The sequence below is a fragment of the Meriones unguiculatus genome, chromosome 11 (assembly GCF_030254825.1).
Source record: "Meriones unguiculatus strain TT.TT164.6M chromosome 11, Bangor_MerUng_6.1, whole genome shotgun sequence".
Lineage (NCBI taxonomy): Eukaryota > Metazoa > Chordata > Mammalia > Rodentia > Muridae > Meriones > Meriones unguiculatus.
The window spans coordinates 105780526-105791896 of NC_083359.1; the positions used below are offsets into that span (position 1 = coordinate 105780526).

At 45.9% G+C, this 11371-nt stretch overlaps 1 protein-coding gene across 1 annotated transcript; it reads left to right on the forward strand.

Moving 5' to 3' along the window:
- The first annotated feature begins 558 nt into the window (after positions 1–558).
- Positions 559–3733, forward strand: LOC110549243 (putative ATP-dependent RNA helicase Pl10). The gene has a single exon (XM_021638229.2). The coding sequence runs from the start codon at positions 973–975 to the stop codon at positions 2950–2952; it is 1980 nt and encodes a 659-aa protein (XP_021493904.1). The 5' UTR covers positions 559–972; the 3' UTR covers positions 2953–3733.
- The last annotated feature ends 7638 nt before the right edge of the window (positions 3734–11371 follow it).

An 11371-nucleotide genomic window follows, 5' to 3' on the forward strand; every position in this document is an offset into this window, starting at 1 on the left:
ACGTCGCCGCCCTTTCCACAGCCCCCGAGCTGTGTCTGCGCAATTCTGCGGTGGCACCTTGCACCAGGTCCACAGGTTCGAGCTCTCCAAGCGTGCTCTCCGTGCCTGGTCCTGAGGGAAACACATTCTTCACTCCCTTTTACCTCCCCCAGCCCCACCCTGGTCACCAACCGCCCTTTTCCCCGCCCCCCTCGCCCCCCTCCCCGTTAGAACGCTGTATTCTAGCAACCGTTTCCTGCTGCACAAAATGGCCACTCCACGGGACACCTGTGGCCACGTGACCCGCTGCCCTCTTGGTTTTGGGCCTCTCTCCGCCTAACTCCAGTTTCGGAAAGGCTGCACTTGGAGAAGCAAGAGCTAGTAAAACCAGGGAAGTGCCACAGCTTGGAAACTAAGAGAAAAGGTGCAGCGCTGGAGAGAAAGGAAGGGCAAAAACAAGCAAAGAAAACGCCATCCCGCCGGGAGCAACCGGGAGCCAAGAGGCCTACAGTACATTTTAAGGCATCACTGCTAGAGGTCAGAGTTCTCGCGAGATCTTGAGAACTTTTCCAAGACAAGGGTAGTCGCGGAGTACAGGGAAAAGAAGTTCAAGCAAAACAGGACAGCCATCGATCTCTGGGGCTCCAGGGCCCCCGCCGTGTACACCTTACTCCATTATGAACCCAACCGAGTGCTGTTCTGCCGCTGTAAGTCTGAGAGGGCGGCAGGCCCTGTGACCGCCCCGCGGGCGATGGCGCGCCAGGCCTGACCGGGAAGTCTCGCGAGATTAGCAACCAGCGCGCAGCAGCGGGGCAGAAGCCATAGCGTTAGCTGGAGAGAGGCCGTGAGGCGCACAGGAGGCCCGCGGCGCCGGCGAAGCAGCGTTTGGGGCTCAGATCGCCCGCTGGACACGTCGTTCACCCCCAGAGGACCTCTGTGGTGAAACCCCAGCCGAGCAGAGGTAAATCCCAGAGTTCTCCGTACTCTTCAGGGATGAGTCATGTGGCGGAGGAAGATGAGCTCGGGCTGGACCAGCAGTTGGCTGGCCTAGACCTGAACTCTCCGGACAGCCAGAGCGGAGGCAGCACAGCCAGCAAAGGGCGTTACATCCCTCCTCACCTCCGGAACCGGGAAGCTACGAAAGCCTCCTACGACAAAGACAGCTCACGGTGGAGTAAAGACAAGGATGCCTACAGCAGTTTCGGGTCCCGTAGCGACACGAGAGCCAAGTCCAGCTTCTTCAGCGACCGTGGCAGTGGAGCAAGAGGAAGGTTTGATGACCGCGGGCGGAGTGACTACGAGGGCACCGGCAGCCGTGGCGGTAGAAGTGGCTTTGGCAAATTTGAACGGGGCGGGAACAGTCGCTGGTGCGACAAAGCCGACGAAGACGACTGGTCCAAACCGCTCCCACCAAGCGAACGCTTGGAACAGGAACTCTTTTCTGGAGGCAACACTGGGATTAACTTTGAGAAATACGATGACATTCCGGTTGAGGCAACAGGGAATAACTGCCCTCCACATATTGAAAGTTTCAGTGATGTTGAGATGGGAGAGATTATTATGGGAAACATCGAGCTTACTCGCTATACTCGCCCAACTCCAGTGCAGAAGCATGCTATTCCTATTATCAAAGAGAAAAGAGACTTGATGGCTTGTGCCCAAACAGGATCTGGAAAAACGGCAGCTTTTCTTTTACCTATCTTGAGTCAGATCTATACAGATGGTCCGGGTGAGGCTTTGAGGGCCATGAAGGAGAATGGAAAGTATGGGCGTCGCAAACAGTATCCGATCTCCTTGGTCCTGGCTCCAACCAGAGAATTGGCAGTGCAGATCTACGAGGAGGCCAGGAAATTCTCCTACCGGTCTCGAGTTCGTCCTTGTGTGGTTTATGGCGGAGCTGATATTGGTCAGCAGATTCGAGACTTGGAACGTGGATGCCACTTGTTAGTGGCCACTCCAGGACGGCTAGTGGACATGATGGAGAGAGGAAAGATCGGACTGGACTTCTGCAAGTACTTGGTGTTAGATGAAGCGGATCGGATGTTGGACATGGGTTTTGAGCCTCAGATACGAAGAATAGTTGAGCAGGACACCATGCCTCCAAAAGGTGTCCGCCACACTATGATGTTTAGCGCTACTTTTCCTAAGGAAATACAGATGCTGGCTCGCGATTTCTTGGATGAATATATCTTTCTGGCCGTAGGGAGAGTCGGGTCTACTTCTGAGAACATCACGCAGAAAGTCGTGTGGGTGGAAGAAGCAGACAAGCGGTCATTTCTGCTTGACCTCCTGAATGCAACAGGCAAGGACTCCCTGATACTGGTGTTTGTGGAGACCAAAAAGGGTGCAGATTCCCTGGAGGATTTCTTATACCATGAAGGATATGCTTGTACCAGCATCCATGGAGACCGATCTCAGCGAGATAGGGAAGAGGCCCTTCACCAGTTCCGATCGGGAAAAAGTCCAATTCTCGTGGCCACAGCAGTTGCAGCAAGAGGACTGGATATTTCCAATGTGAAACATGTCATCAATTTCGACCTACCTAGTGACATCGAAGAATATGTGCATCGCATTGGCCGTACAGGCCGAGTTGGAAACCTTGGCCTTGCCACCTCATTCTTCAACGAGAGGAACATAAATATTACCAAAGATTTATTGGATCTTCTTGTTGAAGCGAAACAAGAAGTGCCATCTTGGCTAGAAAACATGGCTTTTGAACACCATTACAAGGGTGGCAGTCGTGGACGATCCAAGAGCAGATTTAGTGGAGGGTTTGGTGCCAGAGACTATCGACAAAGTAGCGGCGCCAGCAGTTCCAGCTTCAGCAGTGGCCGTGCCAGCAACAGTCGCAGTGGTGGAAGCAGCCACGGCAGCAGCAGAGGGTTTGGTGGAGGTAGCTATGGAGGCTTTTACAACAGTGATGGATATGGAGGAAATTATAGCTCCCAGGGGGTAGACTGGTGGGGTAACTGAGTCTGCTTTGCCATAGGTCACTCTACCAAACAAATACAGAACCCTCATGTGACTTAGCCAGCCAGACTATACCTTGTATAGTTTCAAGAACTCACAGCGCATTGTCTCCTGTGATTTCCCCACTGAATACTTCTTAAGGGAGCTTAAAGTGACAAGAAAAGATGAAAGGAACTATCCCGAAGCCCCATTCAGAAGGTGGTTTGAAGACTCAGTTGTTGTAGTTTGGATTAACCTCTTACCCTGATCCTACTCTGCGTTTATAACTTCGTGACTAAGGATCATTTGTTTGTTAATATACTGTACCTTTAACTTTAGACAACTTTTATTCTGATGTCCCGTTGGCTCAGTAATGCTTAAGATACCAAAGTGTTTTAGCAAAATAAATTTTCTGAACTTGGGCTAAGAAAACAAAAGAAAGGGACAGGTATTTGTTACGGGAATGGGACTGTCCTTTAATGCTCATTAGGTACCCTAAGGAAGGCAGAGGTGAGGCCCAGGAAGAAGGGTGGCATTTTGGAAATGTATAAATTACAGCCCAGGGGTTCAAGAACAGTTATGGTTGAAATATCTGTTTAAGTGTACAGTTCTAGTTGCTAAACTTAAAACAATCAGGAAATGCAATAGCATTTTCATTTTTCCTGTGTACTTTAAGTAATCCTTTGTTAGTAGTCATCTGCAGTGAAACTTAGTGGCAGCCTTTGGGAGTCACTAGTCAGCATTCATGCTTAGTACCGTGATGTAGAGGATCTGAACAGCTCCAAATAAATGGTATCAGGAAACCATAGAAGAAATGGTCTATATTCTTTAATACAAGCAGGTTTTGAAGATGATACGATATTGAGTAGAGAATCACTTTCTCTTACGGTGGGAGGTGTGAAGACAGCCAAAAATGGGATATTGGACATTAGAGAACACAGAGAAATAATTCCTCAACTTGAGCAGGCATTGATGGAATTTCCATGTGTAATGATGGAACAGCAAACAGATGCATGCCAGTACTCATTTTCCGCCCATTTGTTGCAGAACGTCATCGGTAAACCACTACATCTCATGGGATGATGGTTTTTGTTTGGAGACAGGTCCCCATGTTGCCCAGCGTAGTCTCTGACTCGTTCTGTGCCTGAGACTGGCCTTGAAGTCCTGGTCCTCCTTCCTCCCAACTGCTCTCACCACCACAGTTGTTGAGAGCATGAACTTTGAAAATCACATTGTCTATGTAGACGGTTCACCCAAAACTTTTTTCAGGTCCTGTATGTCCTAGGACACCCTGCCTATCAAATTACTGTCTCTTGAATAATTAGATAATAATTAGTTGAATGTTAAAGACTAGATACCTACATCATTGGTCAGTGAGTGGGTTGCATAGTTTACATAAGGCCAGAAACACATGTAATTGTATATATGTGTGTATATATGCATGCATATACAGGTAGATATGCTATAGATTGATTAATGAAATGGTTTTTCCAGTAAGAAAAAAAAAATTGTCACAGCCAAGCCATTATTTTACATGTGGTCCAACCCAGCAATTCTAAAGAGTATTGACCGTCAAATTATAATTGCCCCTAAAATTATCAAAAATGCTAGCCATGTTGTCCACAGAGACCCTCCACTCTTCAAACCCTCATGTCTCTTTCTTTACTTCTTTCCATCTATCTGCTATTTTCTGAATTCTACTTTGAACACACACACTACTTAACAAGGCCTGATCAAAGTTTATTTTTTCCATGGAACTTAGTTTAAAATTTGTAGTCCCAGCAGTCATAAAAAATACTTGTTTATGCCTGTAATCTTGAAATTAATCATGCAAACACTGCAGTTCTTATTTTCCTAAATTAAAAAAAAATTAATGCTATATTCCCTTGGCAACTGCACAAGGTTCATGGTCAATTTATGTGGATTGAATGGAATTCCAGAGAGCCCTTTATTCCCAGTTGTTTTATTGACTACAATTATCTTGGTAGAGTGTGGTAAAAACTTAAAAGTGTTCTATGTGTGAAATGAAATGAGTAATACATATGTTGGTGACCACAGGAAAATGTTCTACACCACTCATTCTATGGATGTTAGAGAAGTAATCAGTAATTAAACATTTAAATACAACCCAGCTCTACATTAAACAGCGCTTATGTTCAATATAGTAGTCATTTCAGATGACATCAGTAGTGATTTTTTTTAATATTTTAAATCTTTAAGCTCAGTTTGACAATACTTTGTCATCTTTAAGAGCACAGGAAAAGCAATACAGAGACCTCTGAATCCTTTCTCTCATCACTGGAAGTTCTTTGAGAGCAGAGTCAGGCTATCCAGAGCAATCTGTATTCTATTGAAAAAAGAAATTTAAAAAAAAAATAGTGTCCCATGTACCTAAATACCCCCTTTCCCATTATTTATCTATGATTTGCTACAATTAATGAGCCACTGTTCATACTTTTACTATTGGCTAATGTCCACACTTGCTGTGTCCCATTGGCTGTATCTAGTGTCTTATTCCAGGCCCTGTCTAGGACACTGTGTTACATTTATTCAGCAAGCCACCTGAGGTTCCTCCTGGCTGTGACAGTTTCTCAGACATTTCTCATTTCTGCTGACCTTGAGAATTTTTCAGAGTGCTGGTCAGGTACTTTGTCCTACAATTAAAAATAGTTGGATTTTCCCCCTCATGATTAGACTAAGGCTGTGGGTCTTTAAGGGCTTGATCACAGAGGTAAAGTGTCATTGTTATCATTCCAAGGACACACACCAACATGCTGAAGTATCAGATAAGGACCCGGATCAACTGGCTGAGTTTGTAGGGCCTGGCAGATTTTCTCACTCCACTGTGTACTTCATTTCTTTCCCCCTCTGCATTTTTTTTTTTTTTTTTTTTTTTTTTTTTGAGACAGGGTCTCATCAGCCTAGCCTTGAACTCTGAATGTTCCCTCAGATGCCCAGGACTAGGAATACAGGTGTGTTTTACCACATCTGCTTTCTTTTCATATTGCACTTCTGGATGGATGTCACTGCTACCACCCACATTTCAGGTGTGGAAAATTTATGCTCCTTTTCCTTTTCTTCCTTTGCCAGTTAATTGTATATAAGTATGGAACAATGGATGTGTAGAAGTGTTTCTTATTTTCTGAGTTACAGCTTTATTGCTCAAAGGTTGTAAGAAATCCATGAAAGGATTTTTTTTTATGTTGAGTTAGATTATTTTTAAGTGTGTAATTGTTAATTACTCTTCCGTAGTCAGCTGCATATCTCTCCCTTACTCATTTCCTTTTCATACACAGAATCTCTCCCCCCCCCTTTTTTTTTTCACCTCATTTTACCAAGATAACTGTGGTTGATTCAAGTACCTGCCTGGTCTAAGCCTATCTGGAATTCCACACAGCCCATTCACTTACAAATCATTTCATATAACGTGACCGTTAATTTTGTGCAGTTGCTAAGGGCAACGAAAAAGAGAATATAACTTAAAAGCTTAAAAATATTAAGCCAAAGCTCTGGTCACTGGAAACTCTTTTGCCTGGATCCTTGCCCCTTTGTTATCCTCACATTATGTGGATTCCGGGACTCAGATGAGTACCTCCCTACCTTCTGGTATGGGTTTTATTTCAACTTCAGTTGTACTTGTCAGCTTTTTGTTGCAGCAACAGATACCCAAGAAAAAGAGTTTATAAAGAGGAAAAGTTTATTTTGGCTCACAATTGATTTCACTCTGATCATTTGGCCTTTTGCTTTGGGTCTGTGGCAGTATAGTACATTATTATGTCAGAAGTTGTATGGAAGGGGGCCTGGTCACCCCGTGGTGCTGAAATGAAAAAAAAAAAAAAGAGAAAGCGTGGGTTCCCAGTATCCCCTCTGTTCTGGTGTCAATTCTATTGCTATGATGAACTATCTTAACCAAAAGCAACTTAGTAAGTAAAGGGGTTTCTTTCAGTCACGGTGAGTTCCTCATTGGAGGGGGATCCAAGGCAGGACTTGCGCTAGATATGTCACATCCACAATGAAGAGCAGACACAAATGAAAGCTCGCTTGCTTGTTTTCAAGTCTATTTCTCCACTGAGACACAGTTCAGGATTCCTTGCCCGGTGTGGTACTCACTCTCATAGCAATTAACTTAGGACCTTCCCACATCGGACCTGCTGTAAGCCGGAACTCGATGTAGACAGTCCTTCCCTGAGACCATCTTCCCAGGAGATTCCAGGGTGTGCCAAAGTGCCAGAGCTGATCATCACACTTCGCTGGGCCTCTCCCCTCCCAGCAGCACACCAGGCTGAGACCCAACCATTCAGTACATTCAAGAGCAAAAGCTCACGAGCTATTGCGCCAGTAAGTCACTAAGCTCTCGCTAGATGTGCTTTGTGCTTAGTCCTATCGCAGCGCACTTTGCTGTCACACTCTTCTGTAGCTTAATTCTCAAAACACATCACTTGTGATTGTAGTTTCTTTTTCTCATGTAAAGAAAATACTTACACCGCTTATTTGATGCTTACGTTTTTTTTCTTCCAAATGTTTGTTTCCCTAAATAGAAGGTATTGGCATGAAGTTCAGAATCCTTCCAACAAAGAGCATGTGTGTGTGTGTGTGTGTGTGTGTGTGTGTGTGTGTGAAACCATTTGAAGGGCTTTGTGAAATTTAGACATTGTAAGCAGCGAGGCTCTAAAAGTTAAGAGAGTCTCCATTGCTGTGTCAGTGTTTGTTTTCCTCCCAGGCCTGTCTGCACAGCTAACACAAAAATTGACCTGGGAGCTAAAAAGCAAAAAAAGGCCTAGCATGAATGTGGACAGACATCATAAATTTATGTCTTGGGTCAACACAATTTATGCCTGCCTCCTCCTTTGGGACTCCCTTGCCCCCTTGTCTGGCTTTAGACAATGAATTTCCAGGGAGTTTTGCCTTTTGATCGCCCCACTGATCTAATGCAATTGTCCACTGGCAGAAGCGCTGTGAGGTGCAGAATAAAGTAATGAAGTTAATTTGATTTGCACTCCTCACCCATCCTTAAGATCTGCATGTCTTTATTGTATTAGGTTTCTAATGAGATTCCCCTGCCCTCTCCCTGTGGGAGATGGACGCACTGGGGCTGTGGGAGGGGTTCATCTCAGGAGGGTCCTCCCCACTTACATCCTATCGTTAATGGGAACGGACCTGCGTGCCCTTGAGTCACAGGGTGATCATATTTCCCTTTCTGGACTCTGGTGGACAAGAAGTTGGGGAGTAGGTTCTGTTGCAGGGACGTGGGAAGAAAGATTCTGGCACTTACAGGAGAAGAAAAATAGGGTGAAAGGTCAGTGTTGGACTGAGGTTCGCAGAACCCCAAGCAGATTTCCCAGTCCACTCATGACTCCTGGGACAGTGCATGCTATCATGAAGGATTGTCGTCAGAGTGACACGTAGTGAGCATCAAGACAGAAAACAGGCTTTCAAGGCCCCAGACTCTGCTGCACTGAAGCAGTTCTCTCTGTATTTGAGGAGCCTGGCTGGCTAGGTACCATCTGAGCAGGACTTAGTGTGGTTTATTTGGGAGAAGCCTTACCTGCCTCTTATCCCCCTCCAACCTCCCACTACACATCTTGAGCCCCATAAGCCTTTTCCCAAAGGTCTAGTCCTGTGTTTTGCACCCTGTGTGGTCTGTAAGGATTTTTACCACACCACTGACTTTCTTATTTTTCACAGTGAAATATTTATGTCTCCCAAGTGACATCATCCAGCTGGATTACAGTGTGAAATGATTATATTCACTTCAAAAGCTGTTCTTGCTGGGTATGATGGTGCACACCTTTTATCCCAGCACTCAGGAGGCAGAGGCAGGCAGATCTCTGTGTGTTCAAGGCCCTCCAGTGAGTTCCAAGACAGCCTGGGTTATAGGGCTTTGTAGAGAGACCCTGTCTCAAAAAACAAATGAACCAAAGACTGCTTTTGAAACTGGTCCAGTATCATTGCTGAAAAGGGGTTGGATCAATATGATGTGTGTGGGGGGGAGCAAGCACTGGTAATTTGATATTTCCAAGTTCACTGCAACAATTAAAAAGGGCTTGGGACTCTTAATAGAAGAAGCCTGAACACTGCCCTCAGAACCAGTCCGTTTTCAGCACTGTTCAAACCCCCTAGAATCACGGAGGAAAGGGAAGGCCGAGTGATTGGCATCCTGACGACGTTTCCAGAGGGAAAAGGTAGTTTATATCTAATCTAAGGTCTTTAAGAGGAATCTATCAGCTTTGGTTTGGCTCTCAGTGGACAGGTGTCTGTATCACGGAAGCACCATACATAATTCACCAACAGAGAGCCCCAGAACTTAGCAAGAAAGCTAAATTACCCGTCACTTGTAGAAAAGGTGTTCCCTGCAGGTCAAGGTTGAGAGCGCTGGTGGACCCCGGTGAGGAAGAGCACTCCAGCCGTCTTTAAACATCAGGGCTGCTTCTCAGCTGGCTCGGGCAGCTTACTGTTTACACCTTGAATTTGCCTGGTCTGCAGGGCCGATTAGCACACCCCAGTCTGCCAGCAGACGGGAAACAGAGCAGGGCTGCTGGTTTGAGTAACCAGAGGCCATTTGGTGGATGTCACATCGGTGGGGACTGGGAGAACCACGCTGTCTTCCTGGAGAGGTGGACCAAGATGTCCTGGGAGAGGGCTGAGCCTCCAGAGCTTACACAGAATACGAAAGCATCCTGTCATTATTAGGGGTAGAACCCTGAATCCAGTCCTGGGCAGACTCCGATTGAGGAACTCAGTTCATGAGAGGCAGGTCCCTCTCACCTGGCTGTCACTAAGCTACGGCTCTACCTCTCTACTTGATTGACTGATGGCTCATTGGTAGCTTCAAAGTGAAGGTGGCTGGAGTCGCTATGATAGAAACAGGGAGGGGGAGGAGAGAAAAGAGGAAGGGGAAAAGGAGAGGGAGAAGCAGGGAGAGACAGACAGAGATGGAGGAGAATGAGAATATCGTTTTCAAAGGTTATTTTTTTAAGTTTTGGGTTTTTTCTTCCCAGTGTTTGGCTATTTTGGTTTTGGTTTTTGCTATTTTAAAATAGCCTTTATTTTGGAAGCAAATTTTTGTCAAGAATTGCATTGTGTACATTTGCCATTTCTAATAAAATGAAACCACACCTCCTTCAGGTTCCTGAAGCGTTTGGATAGAGATGGGAGCTCAGCAACCTTAAGCCAGTCATTGACATGCTCAGATAGGAAAGGCCCTGGGCCTCATGGGAAGGTTAATCATAAGCAGGGAGTGGGAGGAACCAAGGCTCATATGCAGACATTTCTAAGGTGGAGAAGCAAACTGAGGCAGCTGATGTCAGGGCCATCACACGCTGCTCCATAAACACTCGGCTAGTTCACCGACTGAGGACTCTGCACAGTTTGGGAAAATCCTCAGTGTTTAATGGTTTGAATGAGTGCTAGGACTTTTCAAAATCCGCTGTGCACTGCTGACTCCTATATTTGTACCTCTGCCTGAGTGTTCTTCTGAATCCAAAACTCCTATCAAAGCATCTGTGAGAGGAATGGGTGAAAGGATGGCTCAGTTGGGAAAGCGTTTGCCTCCCACGCGTAAGGAACTGAATTTAATACCCCAGAACCTGTGATAAAAGTAAACAAAGCAGTGTGTAGACACCTGTAATCCCATCGGAGAATCCCTGAGCTTTCTGGAGTAGAAGCCTAGCACGCTTCGTGAATTCAAGACCTGGAAAAAAAAGTGGGTGGCTAAAATTTAGATAACACCAATCACAGCTGCCCTGTGACCCACGTGAGCGTATTTTTACACATGCTTGTATACATACACACACTGCTGCCTAAAAGACCTTGTCTTCAAAGTTCACCTTTCACCTGTAACAACTTCAGTCTCATGAATGCTTTCCAAACCTGTCCTATAGTCTTGACAGTAATAGTAAACAGCAGATCTAATTTCCAGTTGATCAGGGCCTGAACCTTGAATCCTCTACAGCCTGTGTCTACTGCATGATGAAGCCCTGTCAGTCATGTTCCAGATGTATCTCAGACCACACTTCCTTAGCTGTTCTATCTCCACGCTGGCCTAAGCCACCTTCATGTCCTGGCCTTTGAGTTCCTTTTCCTCATATTACCCCCCAACACACACATAGACACACACAGGCACACACACTGGCACACACACAGATACACACACACACATACGCACACCACCACCACCACCACTAGCACGTTGCTGTCCCCTCGTCACACAAGACAGTGTGATTCTGTCAGAGTTGGCAAGAGTGTACCGTCTCCTACTTAAATCCTGACACCAAAGGTAGCTCCAAGTGTGTCCAGGATCCTTCAGGCCTGGCTTATGCTCCTCCTTCTTGGCTTCCCCTCTTCTTTCCCAGTCCAGTCATTCCACTTTTACTGGGTTGCACCAACCTCAGGTTTCTCAAGGCCTTGGGGCTTTGTAGTGGATTGCCACAGTGGCCCGCGTCAC

Coding starts and splice junctions, on each gene's coding strand:
- LOC110549243 (XM_021638229.2), top strand. CDS start 973: ATGAGTCATGTGGCGGAGGAAGATGAGCTCGGGCTGGACCAGCAGTTG.